Source organism: Lates calcarifer, linkage group LG8, assembly GCF_001640805.2.
Source record: "Lates calcarifer isolate ASB-BC8 linkage group LG8, TLL_Latcal_v3, whole genome shotgun sequence".
Lineage (NCBI taxonomy): Eukaryota > Metazoa > Chordata > Actinopteri > Centropomidae > Lates > Lates calcarifer.
This window is the reverse complement of record NC_066840.1, coordinates 4,838,395-4,860,137: the sequence shown is the minus strand read 5'-3', so window position 1 is coordinate 4,860,137 and position 21,743 is coordinate 4,838,395. Positions and strand designations below refer to the sequence as shown.

At 40.1% G+C, this 21,743-nt stretch overlaps 2 protein-coding genes across 4 annotated transcripts in view; both read right to left on the bottom strand.

The window, feature by feature from the left end:
• Positions 1-5,068: 5,068 nt before the first annotated feature.
• Positions 5,069-12,753, bottom strand: sting1 (stimulator of interferon response cGAMP interactor 1). Its single transcript, XM_018669574.2, has 7 exons — positions 12,599-12,753; positions 11,148-11,374; positions 10,511-10,700; positions 8,720-8,828; positions 8,255-8,499; positions 5,881-6,067; positions 5,069-5,504 (listed from the first exon to the last, which is right to left on the bottom strand). Exons 2-7 carry the CDS (start codon positions 11,372-11,374, stop codon positions 5,233-5,235), a joined length of 1,230 nt encoding a protein of 409 aa, XP_018525090.1. The 5' UTR covers positions 12,599-12,753; the 3' UTR covers positions 5,069-5,232.
• Positions 12,754-14,708: 1,955 nt separating this feature from the next.
• Positions 14,709-21,743, bottom strand: part of ppp3cb (protein phosphatase 3, catalytic subunit, beta isozyme) — a 35,130-nt gene continuing 28,095 nt past the window's right edge. For 2 of the 3 annotated variants that reach the window (XM_018669587.2, XM_018669595.2), the window contains exons 13-14: positions 20,656-20,703; positions 14,709-17,263 (exon numbers count right to left, since the gene is read on the bottom strand). In XM_018669587.2, the coding sequence (XP_018525103.1) occupies positions 17,085-17,263; positions 20,656-20,703 (227 nt within the window). In that variant the 3' untranslated portion in view covers positions 14,709-17,084. The remainder of the gene's footprint in view (positions 17,264-20,655; positions 20,704-21,743) is intronic. The other variant, XM_018669602.2, reaches the window with a different exon arrangement.

The window sequence follows — 21,743 nt, the reverse complement described above, 5'->3', positions numbered from 1 at the left end:
GAATCATTCATGAAAATAATTGACACATGCTTGAGGTTAGGCTAAATAACAGAGACACCTCTCTGTGTAACACAGTAGAGTTCAACAGCACCACAGACTGCAGCCTCCAAACAGTTGAATCAACAACTAACAACTAAGAGTTTCAATAAAAACTGAACATTACAACCTTTATGATGAAGGATTTAGCTACAGTACCTAATAAACTGCACAGTTAAATTACCTAACTGTATGTTTAATAGGATAACATCACTGAATGTTGTAATTATACATCACTTACACTTCCAGTTAATGTCAGTGAATTGCTTGCATTAGAGAAACAGTGACAAAGTGCGGCCAGTTGAAAATGTAAAATGCAAAAGTTCTCTACCGACAAGCATTCCATTCGACACGTGTGGAAAATAAAGTTTACTGTAGTAAATGGATGATAAATTGGTATTTACTTGAAACAATTTCTTTGAAGGAAATTCAGATTTTCTCTCATATTTGATTACAGTTCTTTTCTGGAAACTTCCTGGAGAGTTATTAAAAATGACAGACTCATAAAATTAGCTAAATTCAATCCAGAGTCCAGTTTGTGCAGAATAACTTCTTTTCATACTTTAAGCATACGTTGCTACTAATACTCAAAGATTTTCAATGCAGGAAATGTAATTGTAATGGAGTTTTTTTATGATGTACTGGCACTTTTACTAAGTAAAAGATCTGAGTACTTATGATAATTAATATAATTAAATACTACCAATAAAATGAATGGGAATATATGTTCCAGTGGAAATCTACCAGCCTATGACTAATGCACACATACTGTGGGTTATGCAGTGGGCGCTTTCAGTGTCATTAGAGAAGTTGTTAACCATAAGAACCTTTCACAGCAGAGATGTTCCTTCTCTGCAGATAACAGGCTACTGATGTGGTTAATGAATTAATATGGTTTATGAGAACACATGTAGTACATTTAAAGGGGAACTCCACCAACTTCACACATCAAAGTCTGTTGTTGGGGAGGCTACTTCACACTTTGCTGTATGAAGCCTTTTGTGGCTCCACAGGGAGTTTTGTCTGATAAATGACCTTAAGTGATTTTTGGAATAAAAAGAATTATCCAAAAAAAAAATAAAAAATCTTATCTTAAGTGAAGTCACATGAGTCAGCGTCTGTTAAGATGTGAGCTCAGCAGAACTCTGTGGCCTGTTCCTCATTCCTGCTCAAAGCCAGCAGCTCAAGGCTATATTAGCCACTATTAGAATAACACACTTGCATCTCCAACCTAATTGTTGGTGGTCAAGTTGCATTGTGGGTAATGTTGGCATTGGGTTTTAACAAAAAAGAAGAATGTGTGGAAATAAAAAATAATAATTAAAAAAAGAAAGACATAAACAACTTGACCTACAGTTAAATATATATATAATATATAATATATAATTATATATAATAAATATATATAATAAATGTTGCATCCAGACAGAGGGACAGTCAGAGTTGCCCCACGTGTTCTCTTTTATTTGACAAAAGCACTGATCGGTATTCGATCGATATTAATTTATCAGGTTCTTAGCCCATTGGTTTTAGTAACATATCAAGAATAGATGAATTAGAATGATAAAATCAATAATAAGTCCAGTATAGGCCTGCTGCTGCTTCACAAGTACTTCTTGCATGAAAGAAAGCTGTAGCCAGTCCCAGAGATGGCAATAACAGAACCTAAAATAACAGAGGATGAATTTAAAAAAAAAAAAAGTCTAATAAGTATTGCAATTGCAAATTGTGATCAGTTTCTATGAGGGGTGTAACAATTCTGAAACCTAGACCAGAAGATGTAAACTATTTATCTCGGATATAAATAGTTTTATGGTGGAATTTACAGTAATTATAGGGAAACACACTCTTGATAATTAGAGTGAAAATATGTAATACATACATGAGACCTTACCAAAGATTTTATTGAAAAAAAAAGAACTGCTTCCATCAAATTATCTTAGAAAAACCACATTGGTTTAGTTCATCTCACCTCCCAATAAATCTGTCTGTTTCCAGCGTACAGCCCCGAGATTCCCGAGAGGCTGAGTGTGTGTGTTTGAGCACGTCAGGTCTAGACATGGAGGCATTAGCCCTACCTTACTCACACCTTACTCACAGCAGACACACACACTCACCTGGTGGCACATTGGAAGTGTATCCACAAAACACTGGACTGTATTTTGCTTCTCTGTCAGTTGCTTAAGATTTATGCATCATAACTCCCACCCATGATCACCATGGACATATTCACCTAAAATAGATCCACAGTGGTTAAGAGACTAACACTAATAAGAAATACTACAGTTCTACACCATATTACTGAGTATGAAAACACTCAGACGGACCAAATGTTATGTGCTTCAAGTACATGCATGTGGTACGGTCTGTCCTAGTAACAAATATGGAACATCAGTTAACATAATTCCAGTTGTTTAAAAATAATAGAAACATAATTGTTTGCACTGTAGACTGTTGGCAGGAAAGAGTGGAAACTGTTATCAAAACATCAGTTGTCTGGTATCAGGGTTTATAGTAAAATCAGTTGAACAATGTCTTGTTCATCTTCCAACAATTCACACACTGCACACGCGCACACACACACACACACACACACACACACACAGCCAGTGCTGCTTTCCTTAAAGTCCACCCTACTGGCATGACGTGAGAGCAGACACAAAGCAGGAAGATAGTGATTTTGCAGGTTAACCACTCACGTCTGACTCACCTACTTGGGAAGTCTCCCTACTGTTGCATCACAGCTGTTCCAATCAACCAATCATGTTCAGACCAGGTGCTGTCGTCAGAAAGACTTGCCACCAAGGAGGAAGTGTCTTTCTGTTGAATTGCAGGGGAACTACAGCTTGTGGTGACAGTTACACTCACTACCTAACCAATATTGACTGTGTGTGTGTGTGTGTGTGTGTGTGTGTGTGTCTGTCTGTGTGCTTTTAAGACACAAAGCACAATTCTTGTAATGTTACTTAACATTTTCAAATTTGTCCCTCTGTGTTGGCTAGTTTCAAATGAATGCCCACTCTAATGCATAAAAATGCATTTTCAACCTTATCTTGAATAAATATTACAAACTCTGAGTGATGATGGCCTCAGGTTTAATGTTAGATGAAGTCATAGACATCAATATGCCCTTAACAAGTGAGTCACTCAATGATACCATGAAGTGAAACAGATTTATCACCAATTCAGATGAGCTCAGGTCATCAGATATTCAGCGTTTTAAAGTTTATTTTAGAAAACAGCCAGTGTCCTGCTACGTGTAAAACTCCCAATGCTGCCAGTGTTATCCATCCATCAAAATCAGCTGATGTCAGCTGATGTCAGCTGGCTGGGATGTCGTGTTTTTGGTGGAGAACAGGTCAGACCTGTGGCCAAAACTCACGTCTACAGCTGAGACAGTGAAGGTTGTTGTCCTTATATAACAAAGAAGGAGCATGGTCATAACACACACACACACCACACTGTGGTTTCCAAGCTTGTTGCCACCCTTTGGTAATACGCTTTGAGTTGGATGAGAACTCATTGCGCTCATGTCTGTCTGTGTAATATGAGGGAAGAGACAGTAATTAGCTTAGCTTAGTGTGAGGAGTGAAAACAAGGGGAAACAGACGGCTCACTCTGTCTAAAGGCTAAAAACTGAAATGTAAAAACAACAACTCGTGGTTTGAGAGTAAGGTACCTTGTGCTATGGCTAAGCTACGCAAACAAGTGTTTTCAACCAATATCTTTATCACCACAAATGGCCTTAGTTCTAAGCAGTTCGACCAAAGACTAGATTGTTTCATTTGAAGGATTGAGGACCAAGAGGTAAAAGTATTGCATAAGAAAAAAAGCCATAGAGAGAAATCCAAAGAAATAGTCAAAATACATTTTGTGTAACAGAATATTTGCCCTTGAGAATTGCTAGCTTAGAGAGCTTCATGCTGACCTGCCCAACCTACTTCATGCACAGTGCAGGTCAGGTTTAAACAGTGCTCCACTGTTTGAGTCCCGCTTTTTTCTTAATCTACATGCTACATTTAAACACATTAGAAACCATATAAACATGCAGATTCAAAAACAGTTGCTAATGCAGTGTGTTTTGGAACAGATAACTCTGTCCTTCTCACCTCTGCCCTGTCAAGATGACAGACGAACTGTTAACATACAGTATCTGATGCAACCTCATTGAGTGGTTTCAGCTGCAGCGCTGCAGGTCATGAGATGTGTGTGTGTGTGTGATGTGAGACACAGATAAACAGGCGTGGTGTCAGGTGTCTTGTGACTGCTTCTTTTGTTTATCCAGTCATAAAACACACTCTTGTACATGGTTTTCCTCCTCCCCACCACTCTCTCAGACAACATGTACACTACTCACAATAAGTTAGGGATATTGTGAGAGACTCAGTGGATGTCATACATAGGGTGTTTGTTTCACTACAGAGATTTTTGGGATAGGGAGGCAATTGTATTGGGGTGATAGACACACCTCATTTTGTGTTTTCCATGTAATGGTCTCACTGTGTACAGTGTGCCTTACATATTGGGGCAACAATCCCTAATTTATTGTGAGTAGTGTATTTATCTCAGCCCTCCTGCCTTCAGTACTTTTCCCATGTTTTCCTCCTTCTCCTCGTCCACCTGGTCATTATGGGCAAAATCTGCACTTTAAATATCCCACTGTGATTTCTTTGAAACATAATCAGGGTTACATTTAAAAATGAAACAAAGACTATTCAGCAAGCCATCTGGTAGCACAGTACGTCATGCAGCCTTTGTTCTACGCCCAACTGTTAATTTAAGTATATATTAAGTGGATAGGCCAGTGTTGGCAGAAGATCATGTCCTGTTCTCTAAAGGAGAGAGGAGGATGACAAACTTTCCTTAACAACACCCTCAAGTTGCAACACCTCTTTTGCAGTCTCTGTACAGTCTGTCCAGGGTTTTTCCACTGTACAGATACTGTTTGAATGTCAGTGCTGTGGACTGGCCGACAGAGAACTGTCACTCACTAAACCATTCATTATAGAAAAAGTCAGATTGAGCACAACTCTTCTTGTCAGCAAACATTTGTATTTATTGAATATTTAGAATACATAATGCCTCGATGAATGAAATTAATTGTCAAGAGGTGTGCTAACATGCCTAATCCCTAAAAGTTCACTTTCATAAGAACACAGTATATAGTTCCTCTCTGAGCATGTACCTATGCTTATGTCAGTGGTAATGGTCGGTGTTCTCAACAGGTTCCCTCAGAGGCTGAGGTTTCTCCAGGCTGAACATGAGCGTGGGCTCTCTGCTCATTGGCTCTGCGTGGTGCCAGTCATCCATTATGGGCGGGGCACTTGGCAGGGGGGTTAAAGCACTTGCTAATGGGTGCACCATCTCTTGTCGAGGAGGTGGGTTGAGACAGAACTCTTCTTTCTCCTGTTGCTGCAGGTGTCGAAGGATGGCTTTGGACAAGAAGTGAGGGTCGTCCTCATGCTCGTCTAGGGGAAGAGGAAAACATGAGCTGTGGTTTGTGTGAGCATGCTGCCTCTAACAATTTTCACTGTTTTGAGCTCACTCTATTTCAATGGTGTATTTTTGTTCAAAACTGACTTGGCGACAGGTCAGAGATAACAAGAACAAAACCAGTAAAGTTCCCAGCACTGACACTCACTGTAACAAAGCCTTTTTAAAAAAATGTAAATTGCAAATAGAATCCATAAAAAACACAAATCCTGATTGTAAGTCCTTGTGCAGAAGTGGATAAGCTGAAAACGGAAATCCGCCTAAAAGCGGTCTCTCATGTCACAAGGTGTGTACAAAGTTCCCTCACACAAACACACACACACACACACACACACTTGGCTGCCCTCCTACCATTGAGCAGGATGAGTTTGTAACGGTTTCGACACTCCAGCGAGTGCTCCAGGATGTCCTGCAGGGTCCTGTAGAAGAGCAGGACCTGTTGTCTGCGCTCAGGCTCACCAAAACCAGCACTGCTCTCTTGGGACATATGGTAGAGTGTCAGCAAAGGCGTTGCATACTCCGCCACACACTCATGGGCCTGTTGGCACACACACGCACACACACACACGCTCATTAAAAAAACAGTCATCCAGAGATGGTTATATTTCCTGGACTGATAATCCCTTAAAAGCTTGTGGCACCCTAGTGCCATAAATGTTTGATCACCATGTTTTACAGCTAGGTGGTGCTGTTACTGCACTTTAGTAAATTAGCTCTCTGCTGGTGAATTGTCAGGTTTAACCAGGAGGTGGTGCTCATGCTGGGTATCTAGTGCAAAGTACAAATCATTGTTCAGGGGACATCACCGGTCCTTTAGAGTCTCAAAATATATTCAAAACAAGAAAACTAATGACTTTTATGCAGTAAAGTCTGAAGTAAAATAAATTCTAATCAGTAAACCTGCTAATAAAACCAGTCAAGTATGGTTAGACATTCATCACCAGTGAAGAAGTACTTAGATCTTTCGCTTGAATAAAAGCTGCAACACAATTATGTAAATATATCCAACAAGTAAATGTCCTGCAAAGTGTTACTTAAGTAATAGCAATAAATATAATAAGTAAGATATTTATTTAGAGCAGCACTATGTAAACTTTGCCAAATAACCACCACTTTGGCCACAAGTGGTATGAGATTATGATAAATTTGCAGCTGTCACAGAGTCATTAAGTCAGTAATGTCTGTTTATACTGTAACATCCATCTAAGTTAGCTAACATCAGCTAACATTAGTCACCATGGGCTAGTGGTCATACCAGACCAGTTAATGTTGTATTGACAAAATCCCTGAAAAAAATCATTTGATTTGAGTGTGATGCAATATATGTTGGGACATATTTCTCCCATAACCATGACTAAAGTGTTCTGCAACTTGTGCCACAATAGCCCTTTAGTTAGTTCAGACCAGATGGCACAGCCTCTGTTGGCCTCCACATGGATGATCCCTGGTTGATTGTTTGTCCTTTTCCAGCCAAGTCTGGTCATAACTATTTGGCCCGATGACTACGACAACTAACTGACTTACCCTCTAATCTATACCACACTTTGACCTGTGCCACTCTTACAACATAATCAACATTATTGCCTTCATCAGTAAGTGGCCATAATGTTTCGTCTTATCTGTGTCTGTATCATTGGAATGTTATAACTAGTGCATTTCCTGTATGTTCTACTTCTTGTCAAAAGTAGAGATTATTTTAACTACTTTATTATTTACTCAACGTTAACTTTAGTAGTTTTATGTAAAAGAAAACATCATATTAACTATGAAGCTGAAACAGATTTAACTGGCAATTATTTTGACAAATGTAATTTTTATATATCTTTTTTTCACTATGTTCTGACATTTTATAGACTAAGTAATTATTTAAATAATTTTAAAAAATGGTCACCATATTAATCTACAGTGAAAAAAAAAAACAAAAGTTGCAGCCCTAAACAATAAGATAATCACATTTGTAAAAATCTATAAAGCAACTACAGCTATCAGATAAATGTCATGAAGCCAAATCTACAATACTTCCCTAAAATGTTGTGAAGTAGAAGTATAAAAAACACATAATACAAGTTCAGTAAATGCCAAAAGTCAAACATTCATCATCATCTCATTCTGTGTAATGTCTGAAACTGTAAAATACAGCTGTAACGTTCTAATAATCACTTTGAAATGACTGATGGCTATTTTTGGTCTAACATGAAACACAGGACGCTTTCATGCAGCCCCAAACTTCCTCTCCCTCGACTAAAATACAGAGCTGATTTTGAGAACAATTGCTGTTAGATTTGCGACATCAAACACATTGAATATAGAACACATTGACGTGCTATCTTGGAATATTGAAAAAAATATACAGAATCAGTCCCTTGAGTCTGTCACTTTACTGTGACTCTCTCTGTCTCTCTCCATCGCATTTAAGCTGTGCAGTCTTTACAAATCTGATCAAAGGAGAAAAAATCAGCACACTGAGGCTCTCAATCCACACTGGCAATAAGAGGACCGACACTGAGTTGAATTACAGCACAAGTAGCTCAGCATTCAAGCTTCAGGTTCTCTGATTACTTTATTTAATATTGACTGAGCCTTTTTACTCTGAACCTGAGAGGAGAAATATTTGTCTCTGTGTCTACCTGTAATCTGATACAGATAACTATCAAGTTAAAGCGTAACCTGTAACAGAATCATTTAGAAATAAACCATCACATTATTATTTCACATCACCGCCTACCTTCCCATTTTCATCCAGTACTCTGTAGACGCTGTGCTTATAGACCCGCCTCCGGACTCCTGCCCTGTCTATCTCTTTGTTCGGGAGGTTGTCATAAAAATGGATGTTGCTGTCCTCGTCCTCCAGCTTGTTAGAGATGTTGGCGTTGAGAGGAATGAGGATTAGGAGCTTCCTGGAGCCGCGACCCCAGAAGGGATAGCTGGCTTGATGGGTGGCACGAAATGATGCGATGGAATCTTCCAAATCTGGGAGGACACACACAAGACATATTTAATCATTTACTGTATTTCTGTTTATTCACATTCATTCATATCTTCAGAATCACTAGGATGCGGTGTAAGGTGGAATACTAAGATGATGGGGCTATAGCATACAGCTTAGAGGATATCTTAAAAACACACAGTGCAGTATACATCTAAATTGTGTGTGTATGTGTGTGTGTGTGTGTGTTCTGATGTTACTGACGCGGCAGCACCAGTCGCAAGTAACCCAGGTAGAAGGACCAGGCCAGGCCGTGAGCCACATTCATCTTCCTCCCCTCGCAGATGTCTGACACCTCCACCTCCGACGGACCCTGCAAACCGACCACAGAAACAGCTGGAAGGATGTCACAACACCTCACCTCTGCTCATGAGCCGCCTGACACCTTTTGGAGGGTGTCAGGTGAAAGAAAAGGGCATCCCTTGCGCCCAAGCTGCCCTTTTCTGCACAGGATGAATATATTTTTAGATGGAATTCAGTGAGAAAGCAGGTGACAGAGACGGCTAAACGCCAAGCTTGAGGTGGATTGAATCTATAATGCTGCCAGTTTCTGTAAAGACTCTGAGGGAACAGTGAGCTCTGTACAAGATTATACAATTCCTTGAGGACAGTATGAGTACTATGGTCACTGCTGCTGATGAAGACGAATCTTGAGCCTATTTTTATTCCAAAAATGGCATATCAATTGCAATCAACTGATCCGTCAGGAAGCGTTCTTGCACAGGGACTCTTCTGTCTGAAGTGTACTCCTCTTAAGCAAAAACTGAGCTATTGTTCAATTCTAACTTGGCGCTCTGAGCTGTAAAAATATACTAAGCTCTCAGATGATGACCTCTGGGAAAGATGATCTAAACTGATCAGGCTGTAAAGATAGAGATTCCCTTTGTGGTTTTTCCAGTTGGTTTAGTGACATTAAATATTGCTGTTCATAGACTACTGTAGACTTTCACCATGAATTTATTCAGCTAGTGCTTGCAGCAAGCTAGTCAGCCTAGTCAGTGTGGATGTTAGCCCATGTTAGCATGCTTCTGAGGTCTGTGTATGGTAGAGATGTATGAAGAAATCTTTAACACTGCTGAATCACCATTGTCGCTAAATGAGTCAGTAGCTTTTAGCAGTCTCAGGTGCATAAACTGAACATAACAATTCGAATCAGCAAAGTGTTACGTAATTATACCTCTAATGTGTGGATGGGGGTAAAGAGGGAGGTGGGACTGGGACGCTAGAACACACTCTCGGGGCCCAACTCAACAAAATACCAGTTATTGAGAGGGTACCCACCTGATGACCCTGTAGACTTAACTGCACTGATACACCTAGACTCAGCTTCATATTGAATTAATTTTTTCTTTGGTAAGACAGGTCAGGGCACATACCAGAGGTGTTGCTGATTAGTAAGTGTTTGAATGACTAATGGAGCTAGATAAGCGGGGAGAGCAGCTGGACTACCGAGCAACCCATAGCATTCAGATTAAACAGCCTATCAAGCCAGTGGGGCTGGTTCTGGTTAAGCCTTTGTTGATTTCTACACTTGGTTGTCACCTGTCAGAAGGCTCATATATGACGACACAACTGTCTTTGATTAACTTTTCTTAGCTTCATCAGAACCAGGACCTTCTCTAGGAAAGTGAAGCAGGAACTGAATGATACTGCATTATAGTTATGTGGACTAGTTCCTGAAACATAATCCTAAAATAGGTTTCCAGTCGTAGTGAGTGTAGACAAGGTGGAGATGTTCCAGCTCTTCACTCCTCCTAATGTGTCAAGTAGTCCGGTACTTACCAGGGATAGTGGCGGTTATATTAAGAGATGCCTGCATGCTAATTTAAAGGGCTGTACCACTGTTTTTCTATGTTGCCCATTTCTTATGAATTACTTTACTATGAATGAGTATTTTTTGGAGCTTTCAGTGTGTTTTCCACAGTCAAATGTTTGCATTTAATTCTGTATGAAAAAGAAAGACAGTGGTGTTTGTGTGCCAGGTCTGGATCTCACCAGAACTCCAAGGCTTTTAAACAGCGCATAAAGAACCGAGGCCAGGAAGAGGAGTTTCCAGCACTGGCCGTGTGTCAGAGGAGGTTCAGCCAGGTAGAGCAGAAGGCCTGCCAGCCCTGCAGCCAGTAGGGTCTTCCCCCCCAAACCACAGGCTGGCAGCATGTGGCTCAGCAGCCCTCGACCGTGATACCTGAAAAAAAAAAAAAAAAAAAAAAAAATAGAGCAAAAGAGGGTACTGTTGACCCTGTTACCATGTCTGTATTACACTACTGTTTAGACAGTGAGTTCTCAATTTTGCATTTTAACATCAATGACACATTTTTAAAGAGATTGAAATTATTCATGTAAACATGCTGTTACAGAGATCAGTGATAACCTACTGCCATTTATATATTTATATACCACTAAGTTTTAATTGTCTGTGGATTTGTCACTTTGTGTGACATTTTTTAAATTACCCATAGTCACTGATTCATAGTTATGGTAATAATATTAATTAGAACGGCTTTAAACCATGTTAAAGGAACAGTACACAAAAACAAAAAAATATTTGTTTAGAGATGTATCCTAGACAGACCAGACCACAAGAACTGAAAGCTTGAATCTGTCTTTCCTCGTACTCCAACTGATCTCTCACCTTGTGTTTGAATGGTACAGCATCTCCTCTGCCAGCAGGCAGAGCCCGTGCAGCAGAGGGCCAAGGGTCAGGATGAGTATTACCATGGCAACCCAGCCAAATAACCTTTCAGGAGACAGAAACACGATGCCTCCTATTGTTATGGCAGCCAGCACTGCAGCAAACACCTTAGGCAAACTCCCACGAGGCTGAGGGATGAGAGCGTCCTGATCTCGGAGGCACTGCATCTGTCAGGGAACAGTCATCCAGTGTCAGGAGGTGTTTTTTTTAAAACCAGATGTACTGATCAGTACAGTATGGGGCTAAATGACCAAGAAAACTTTCTCAAACTCATTTTACTGACATCTAAATTATGTGATAGTTAAGTGAGAAATATGTTTAATGTTTTCCTCTAATTTTATTTAATTTTATTTAATTTAACTAATTTTAGACATTCAAGGATGTCACCTAACAACAGCATCACTTAAAGACTGACATTTTGCAGCCTTTACTTCCTCAAAAGACATCATCTCATCATCCTCAGCTGTCATCTAAGAGTTCCTACCTTGTATGAAAAAAATAAGTTAATTACAGTCATTAAATCAATAGAGTGTGGGGTAATCATTTTTTTAGGGTGGGGTACTACGACTTTAAACTGTAAATTTATTGTGAATTGCACACAGAGAGTGTGTGCAAACTTGAAACTTTCCCCCTCACCTATTCATAGAAGCACAGGTGCAATGACATCACTGACAGGGTGGAGACCCACAACATAATGGGAAGTTTCAATGTACAGAAAAGAAATGCCAAAGTGATTCACTTTGATCTACCTTTAAATGAGTTTTAGATGTTGCTTGGAAACCAGAGCTGGGTCTTGAACTGTTACAGTGGTCAGCATATCTTTACTCCTCAAGCTTATTTTTCAACAAATGTGTAGAGCTAAAATGATCATAGATTGATAACAAAAGACATGTTATAATGCGTGTCTGTAGAATTTGTGATTCCTTCAAATACTGTCCAAACTACAATAAAACCTTGTCCCGCTGAATGACTAAAAATGCATGTATATACAGGTCCCCTATATAAGATGATGTTTCTGTTTGCATCAATGTGTTTGTCACCTGATGCGACTATATGGAAATGAACACAAAAATTTGATTAATTTGAATGACACATATACATTAGTAAGCTATAGCATTAACTATAATAAAATAGCTAATACTTTGTAATACGAAGCTGTAGATTTCAAGCGAGTCCAGGTTGAGACTGTGAACGTTAAAATTTTTTTTTTAAATCAATTAACACACCACTGTCAGTACTTGCTGGTTAAATGCTGATAAGACAAACACGTTGATCTGTTTGTCAGTGAGCACAGGAGGGAGAAAGTCTAATGTAGCAGAGATCAGTTAATCTCACTCTATCAAAATCGTATTTCAGATCGAGACAAGAGAAAAATGCATGCAGGGACTCACCTTGGTGTGTTTCCTATAATCCCGATAAGAGCAATTTCCTTTGTCCTCTGTCCTCCTTTCTGCCTCTCCTCTGCTGCTTCCTCCACCCCTTAAGCCATAGGCCAACACTTTCAGTTTCGATTTCAGCTAAACTTTCCTCTGCTGGTATTGTCGAGTAATCCAAACATCAACATAATCAGAGTGAGAAATAAAGGACAAGAGTGGGTGTTATGCAAAGATTTCTGAATGAGGAAGTTCCCACCAAAAAAACTATAAATGTCTCTGCAGTGACAACAGATTTTTAACTTGTACTTTCAAGTGTCAAGTTGACTTCCAGTTAAGTTGCTGCCAATTAAAGCATTTTACAGTGGAACATATGTGGTTGTGGCCATTTTGTGACTCCTGTTTTGAGTCCTCTGGCTTCAGAGCACCTGCTCTTTGTCTGTTGGAGGGATGAATCAGTATTCTTCCAAAAAAGTATTTCCACATTTGGTGTTTTGATGGTAATGGTGGAAAAATCTATGTAAAACAAAATTTCCCACAGGAGTTAAACTGGATTGAGATCTGGTGGATTAACCTCTTTAGGGGCCACAGGGCAGATATTAGTTGCATGGACCCCTGTCAGCCCACACTGTCCACTGTAAACCAACCAGTACCCTACAGGAAAGGATTAGGCTGATTAGTCAATTAATTGAAAATTAATAATAATTGGCAGTAAATTTGATCACTGAACATAAAAAGCAACTAACATTAACTTGGGGAATAATAATGGGTATTCCACTATTTTCTGACATACACATGAAACAATCGATTATTAAAGAAACACTGGTCAAACTGATGATGAAAACTATTGCTGGTTGTAGCCGTACAGCATTTTTATGACATAATAATACCCTACACAAGGTTTTCTGTGTGTTGCTTACTTGACAAACACAAAATATGGAAGCAATATGACATTTGTTTATTTGAAATTCAAACTGTTGTTTAACACTGTCAACGAAGTGTTTATTTTTACATTTTTTTCCCCATGTTTACTCATTGCTGTTAGCACATGTTAACTAATTTACCCATTGCATTACTGCATTATTATCTGGCTTTTTCAGCCATTTATCCAACTAACTTTTCTACACCTTTGCTAAATCAGGTAGTGTTTATGCTCTCTTGACTGCACAATCAAAGGTGCTATATGTACGTTTTTGCTGTCGTTATACAGCCAACGTTGGGATTGACCAGAAATGTTGTGAGTTCAGAATTAAACTTAATTTACTCACCAAGAGCTCTCTCCAGTGGTGGAAAACAATGCCAATGTTTACTCTTGTTTTGCCTCTATTTGTGTCCAGTCTGCCCTCAGTCCAACATGAGAGGATGAAGATGTAGTGTAGCTCAGAGGACGTATTCTAACCTCTTGTCTAATAAACACAACAATGGCTGAGGCTCTCAGTAAACAGCTTATAATGCTCATGTTTCTGTGGAAATAGCAAAAACTTACATATAGCACTAAATATTATGAAATTGTTGAAAGATTATGGTTGCTGGCTAGACAACAATTTATTAGGTGCGTGGCGTTATGCTGAGGAATTCTCAACTTAAAAGACCTGTTTCAGAAATCCTGGCTACGTCCCTGCTACTAGACTACACAGGAAGTTTTAATTCACACCATTTTCTTATGCATCCAAACATTTAGTTACCCCTCATGCTCTGTGTATATATATACACAAGTCTGCATTTGTTGTGTTTCTCATTTATCACTTATTTGTAGATTTTGCACTATATACTATATAATTCATGCAGCTCACTTATACTTTGGTCAGTAAGTTTCTTTTTTTTTAAGTTTCATTTTGCAACTATAATATGAAAGAAAAAATCAGTCACAACTATTCTTCCAGTAATGTATGTAATTATGAATCATAGAAATTACACACTCAAATCTTCAAACAGACGTAGTGCATAAGATTTTGATCATTCAGGTTTCGTAAGCATGTCCTTCTATAGTCTGGCGGCTGTCTAACAAGTCCAGTCAGTTCAATTGGCTTTGGGTGGGTCTTGTGTGTTGTGAGTCGTGTGTCTGTGTGTGTCTCTGTGTGTGTATCCATGCTCAGTGGCAAGGAAATAAAGGCACGCTATCCATACCAAAGGTTCATGCATATTTTATTCAAGAGTAAAAAAGTGGATCGTCCCATGGGGCATGCTTACAGTGTTAGTGACTGGGGAGTCAAAACAGAAAGAGAGAAAGAGAGAGAGGGAGAGAGAGAGAGAGATTGAGAAACAGAGAGAAAGAAAGAGAAAGAGAGAGAGAGAGAGAGAGAGAGAGAGAGAGAGAGAGAAAGTAAGAACCGTGGCACAATTTCTATGGCACAGGGTCTCCCAGGGGGGTTCACCTCTCCCAAAGAAGCACAAGATCAACCAAGGAGCAACGCAACATGAAGAGCAACCAGCAGAGAGAGAGAGCTTAAATATTAAGAATAATGTCCATAATAAATAGAATCATAATAATCATAGAATCATAAATATCATCAAATAACAAGAGGAATCATCAAGAATTATGATCAGAGAGAGTACACTTTTTTCCTTTAAATTGTGACGGCAACACACCGGCTCTTCTGTTAAAATGTGTCTTGCTGCTTTTTGCTTTGAACAGCGCAAATTTTAACCATGCAATCATGCTTTTGGCTGCCTGAATGCCTGTGCCTCTGTATATAGTATGGTCATTCATCAATGCTAGTTTAATATTTGTTTATCATTATTCATATTTATCATTAAAAACAACTCCTGTACATCGACAAAGAAGAGAGGAGAGAACGTGGACTTGACACTTTGAATAGAAGCGTACTGTCATTCTGTACAGCGTTGAAAGAAATTGGAAACAGAGGTTGTGAAAAAGAAAAGAAAAAAAAACATAAAGAAAAAAAACATGAAAAAACAACAAAATATAACGCAAAATGAATACAAAAAATAAATTAAATTAACATTATGTACAAAATAAATTATTCGTTATTCCTCAGTTCATTTATATTAGCCAGAAAAACAAGAAGAAAAAATTTCCTACCATAGTGAAACACAGAGCACAAATATAATCTTCACATTATTATCAAAGAACTTAACTCTGCATGCACTGATGCGTTAATATAAATGCTTTACAAAGACCTTTTCTTCTGACTTCTTCTTGTTGTCTTGGCTGCTGCCTTCACCAGCAGAGTCTGTTTTCTCTGTGAAATATCATTTCCTGTTTTTTAGGCCGCAGATTCCCGGCCGTCGCTGCTGTTTGTTAGCAGACAGCAACACAGGAGAAAGGAGGATGTAGAAAGAGAATGAATAGAATATGACTTCACATTTCAACTCCCCCAACCCCAACTCCCTCAGATACGTAAAGCATCCTAATTCTGCTATACTGCATCTTGCATCCTGCAACCCTATGCATCAGATGTGCAATAGAACCTCTCTATGTATCCTATTTACACACGACAGGTTGGGAGAAACACTTGCTTCAATTCTGATCCAGACCCCAGTTTCAAGCCTTACCCCCGGCCCAAAGAGCTAACTGGCCGGGGGTGGGGATGGGGGTGGGTGGGGTTACCCTCCACTTGACTTCAGCTGGAGGATGGGGTGCAGTGCAGTGCTACAAAAGCAAACAGGAACCTCCTGTTTGAAGAGGACAGCAAGGGCTCAGATTAGACCTCAACTGAGAATATCTCCACACATCTCTCACTGACAGATAAGCCACCACACCATGGCCACGCTATGCCACACATCCAATTTTTTCCTCACTGTTGCCTGGCCGATGGCGAGATCTGCCCGTGCTTAGAAACCACAACACATTTTCAAAAATAACCACACGGACATTTACATGTTGAAGCATGTGCACGCACGCAGGCAGGAATATCCACAACTCAATCAAATCAATCGCAAGTTTGGTTTCACCTCCTGTTTTCTGGGATGCAAACAGGAAAAAGAACCGTACATTATCTTTTTAAACACCCCCCTCCCCTGATTGCCACAACCACCCCGTGCAAAACACTTGACCCCGCCCGACACGACACACACCACTGACACAGCCACGTCATGCTGACACTGTCAACCCACTGGTGATCGCCAACATACACGGTGAACAGCATCTCCTCCTGCTTTGCATGGGGAGTGTTTTTGTAGTTTCTTTCCTGTTGTTGTGCAGGTACATGGGAGTTGTAGTTCTCTAAATAGGGCCGATCAGTTCAGTGAAGAGACTCAGCCTTTGGTGGTAAAGTCCAGGTACGCTCATGCCTTTACATACAGCTGAGGGCAACGGGAAAGGGATAGGTAATCGTGTGTGTGTGTGTGTGCGTGCGTATGTGTGTGTGTGTGATTGCATGTGTGTGTGATGTTGTCTGTAGCCTATTCAGTGTATGAAATACTGTGTTTATGTGTGATTTTTCTTGTGTATATATGCCTATGTACACGTATCTATAAATATGGTACCATATCAGTGTTGTTACTGTAGGTATGTGTCTGGGCATGTGGGAGTGTATGTCCATCACTGTATATTGCTGTTGCTGTCGGTCCCATTGGGCTCTCCCATGTTCATGCGGCCCATTGACAGGCCCACGCTGTTGACAGCGTCGCGTCGCGGCGGCATCCTCTCGTTGATCCGGTCCAGACCTTTGGCCTCCTCGAAACTGCTGATCCGATGCTGCGGGGAGAAGCCTCGGATGGCTGTGGAGACAGGCAGTCATGCACACACACACATACACACACACACACACACACACACACACACACACACAGACAAACATACATACACACATGCAGAGTTAATATCTAATAAAACATTTAGTAGAATCTTGTGTATCCAAACCCCAGGGAGCTTTGCAGGAAATATTCAGAGCACCGAAATGGACTGAAATTCCAAACCACATTTTATTTGTTTATGAAATGTGAATAGGCACACATTTCCAAAGTATCCAATCTAATCTAATTTTAAGTTTTTTAAATGCTTTCATTTGAGCGCACCAGTAAGAACATTTTGATAATTTTCATCCAGTTAATGCTCCCTTTGGCCGGAGGCCATTTTAGGTTTGGATAAACAAAGTTCTGTCTCATATGAACATGTACTGTACAGGGTTCCTACACTAATATCCACACACACCAGCCAGTGTTCATTTGTTGTCTGAATGCTGAGCTAGGATTAGTTTGACCTTGTGGCTCACAGTGAATGTGACAGTCAGTGCGACCTGGCCATTGATCCTAGATCAGTAGTCTGAGACACCTGGTAGGTAAAAGCCATTATCAGACACAGAATATGGAACAAAGCACAGCTGCACAGAAGCAGTCGTTCATAAGTCCTTCAAACATGTTTTGCCTCTGTGACGACTTTTTTGACAGTCAGCCGTTTTTATTGGAGGTTACCAGTTTCCCATAAATATTGTCAACTACAGACAAAAATTAAAAGTAAGGACAAAGGCCAGGTTTTCTCTCAGGTTGCTTCCTTTGAAGTTCCTGTCTAAGTTAGCTATGTTGTACGTTTGGTTAGACTTTATCAGATTTGTCAGATTTTTTTTTTGTGTTAATGAACGTCACACAGCCTCGTCACTATGTCTCTTCCTCAGTATGTTCAGTGAATAACATGCTGGTGCACTAGTAGTTGGTTCTTAAAGGGGCACTCCACTGATTTTACACATGAAGGTCAGTTTATAAATAGTCATGGGGATGATGTCATCAGGGTAATTTCATCTTAAAGGAATAGTTATGCTTATTTGCAGAGAATCATAACTCTCTTGTGTTTATGTTAAATATGAAGCAAGCACCAGCTGGCTATTAGCTCAGCTTAGCATTAAGACTGGAAACAGGGACAGCACCTGCGAAGCTCTCAAACAACTCCTTTCCACCAAATTAGCTGATCCTCTTAGAACCATAGTGGTATCCAGCCTGTATTTCCATCAGTTTTGAGTGGAACCACTGGAATCAAGGATGTGTCACCAGTGGAGGTGACATCAGCCATCCTGTCTTTCTAACCTGTAGAAGATGACACACCCACTGGTGTCGTCACAGCTCGCAAAATCTGCAATTTCCTGGTTCCACCTGGGAACCAAGTTTTTGGGCTCTGATCTAATTTATTTTTGGTCAACAGTTCAAATTTAGGTCCACAACTTGGAGTGAAACTCACATGTTGGTGGAAAAGGGTTTTCCCTACATTGTATGGGGAGTTACTGTGTGTGCTGTGACTAATTTTAAGCCAGGCACAGTGACTTCCTGGAGTTTCCACTGTAAAATTTGTTTACAACAAATTCCACAAAATGTTGAACTTTTCCTTTAACAGAAGTTTGCATTACAAATTGGGTACATTTACCAAGCAGTGAGAGTCTAATGCTGCATTCATGCAATCTCAGCAGTATGAGAAAAACTGGAATTCATCACTCTTGATTTATTTTTTTCCTGTATTTATTTTTGGTACAAAATCAGTGGAGTACCCCTTTAAATTAGAAAAATGAACCAAACAAAAGCATGGGACAGATGACAATTAAGGCTATGTCTTGTAATGGCATTTATTATCAAAGCCATTTTTATTAAAATAAGGAATAATCATGCTTGAAGTTGAAGCTTTGAAATCAGCTGAACTTTGGTCTCTGATAAGGACATCTGTCCAAAGGGACCGACACCACTTTTGAACAACGGCTACTGTCTTATTACCTTTGCACACATGCAGCTACTCACAAATACAGTATGCCACTGTGTTACACAGCGGACATCTAATACCCAACTACAAATCATATTACATAACAGAAAAACATAACACAAGAGATACCCATAATTCATTTGCATAAACAAATTATGGACTGTAGTTCAAGGAAACCAAAGACAGCACTAAAGATACAAACACAAAAAACTACAGTTGACTAAAGCGTGCAGAGTAATCAGTAAGCCTATGTACACAGAATATAATACACTAAACACAAACAGCATGACCACAATCTGTTCAGTAGCACAGAAGAACCTGGCAGACCTGTCCTGGTGATTCCCAGTTATTCAGACACATTTGATCTGTCCTTCCAAATATGAAACATGCACAAAACGTATACAATGTATGTGCCAAATTAATCTTCTCTTTCTTCTTTTTCTTTACACTGAAGCTTTAAGTTTGGAGATTAATTCTTAACCTAGAGGGTACATATCTGTGGTAAAATATTTGAAAACTCAAGGTTAATTCAATCGTAGTCAGCAAATAAGTAAGACTTGCAAAGAGGCAGGAGCACTTTGACGCCTGCACTCAGTTCTAAACCTGTCAGTCATACAATAGACTGGTTCACATTCATTTACTTTGCTTTTCACACAGTTTTTAACCATATAGCCCAGTCCTCCTCAGCAAATGGCTTAGGTGTCATCACATGATCTAAGTCACATGACCTGTTAGCACCAGACTTTACTGCTTTGCTTAGGTCATGTGACCATTTGCAGAAGGAGGCCATGGGATGGGATCAAAAGCTCTGTGAGAAGCTAGCTGAAACTTGAATTCAGAATATTTGATCCCAGATAAAGTTTGTAGATTTGGTCAGTTTCAGTCATTACAGGTGACTAGTGTTCTGCCACATCTTGTAGAGAAACAGATTGATTGCATGTTCATCTTCTACAGAACAACAGCACCTATGAAATATAGAGAAAAAGAGTCTAGCACACTGCAGACTGTAAGAGGTCTGAGTGACCCTGCCCACCTCCTCAACACCCACTCCCACCCACAGTCCTGCTCTTCTTGTGTGTAAGAAAAAGGTATGTGTGATGTGTGGTGTGTGATGGACCTGAATAAGACACAAATAAATGTTTGTGTGTATTTGTATGTGCGTTGGTAGAGAAGGTGTAGCAATTCCTGTTTCCTAAGTGAAGGAAAGAGAAAACAGGTGTATGTGTATGTTTTAATGTGGTGGCTTCAGCGTGCAGCGATTTTAGGCTTTGTTTTGAGCGTTGATGCGGTTAGAAGAGCTCAGTGCATCGTGGGTAAGGAAAATCTGTGACCTTATGAGCATGGGTGGCTGAGAGCGCAGCCATGCTGCACACACACACGTGCACGCATGTGCGCGCACAACACACACACAGTGAAATGAGTGGGATTTTACCTTCAGCGTCCTTAACTGTCTCGATGGCTTCTATGGCCTCAATGGTAGCTGAAGGATGGGCAAAGAGAAAAGAAGAGAGAGAGAGGAGGACAGGAAGAGAGAGAAGATGACAGAGTCCAAGAGAGAAGATGAGGTACAAAGAAAGAAGGAGGAGAAGAAGAAAGGAGTGAAGGCTGAAACATGCTTCTGTGCAGATACGGATAAATGTATTGGCAAATACGCGGTCATGGGGATCCATGGCTTGAGGATGAGCCTCCAAAATCTCAGCTAGATGTTGTCAAAAAAACACAGGTCTGAAAAACATTTAGCAAGTACATGGGTTGGTCCAACATCAAAAAGGAGATTTTAAAAAAAAAAAACAATTTAACCGCAAAAGACTGTGGAGGGAAAATGACGCAGATTGCAAAAAGACTTGCAACGACATCTCAGCATCTCTGGTTTGAGTCCCTCTCCCCATTTGTCTCTTAACATTAAATGTGAATTCAAAATGCCCATAAATGGAGCCTTTATGGAATGTTTTTTTCCATCTTCTGATTTGGTAAATGCAACAGTCTCCTGTCTGCAGACAGGTACGAACACATATGCACGACATTCGCAAATTCATTGACTCAAAAGAATGTTTCAGACTTTAGTCATGTGAGGCCCTCAGGGCAGAACTGAGACCATGGCAGGTTCAGAGTTAGCAGTAGCTGGTGTTAGCTCACACACACCTCACACACACACCCTCGCGCGCACACACACACACACACACATACACACACACACACACACACACACACACACACACACACACTTTGGTTGTATGTCCTCGCTGCCTGTCTGTGAGTGTCTATCTCTTTGCATTACTGTCCCTTACTTTCTGGCATTTTCTAACTCTCTTTTTCACACACACACACACACACACACACACAACCAGCAGGCTGTTAGTATCCTCAGCGCTGGTGAGGTGAGGTGGAGAGAGTGAGTGAGTCAGTGAGGCAGAGGGATGAGAGGAGAAAAACAGCAGTAGAGGGGGAGAGGAGGAAAGAGGGCAGGAAGGAACCGGAAGATGGTCCAAAGCATATATTCAAATTGGGACTGTGTGTACT

Bases quoted from the DNA above. Each gene is read 5' to 3' on its own strand.
- sting1 (XM_018669574.2), bottom strand. From the start codon at position 11,374: ATGCAGTGCCTCCGAGATCAGGACGCTCTCATCCCTCAGCCTCGTGGG. The intron at 10,701-11,147 runs GTGAGAGATCAG...TTTTTTTTTCAG, and splicing joins CTGTACCATTCAAACACAAG to GTATCACGGTCGAGGGCTGC. The intron at 8,500-8,719 runs GTCAGTAACATC...GTGTCCTCCCAG, and splicing joins CTTGCGACTGGTGCTGCCGC to ATTTGGAAGATTCCATCGCA.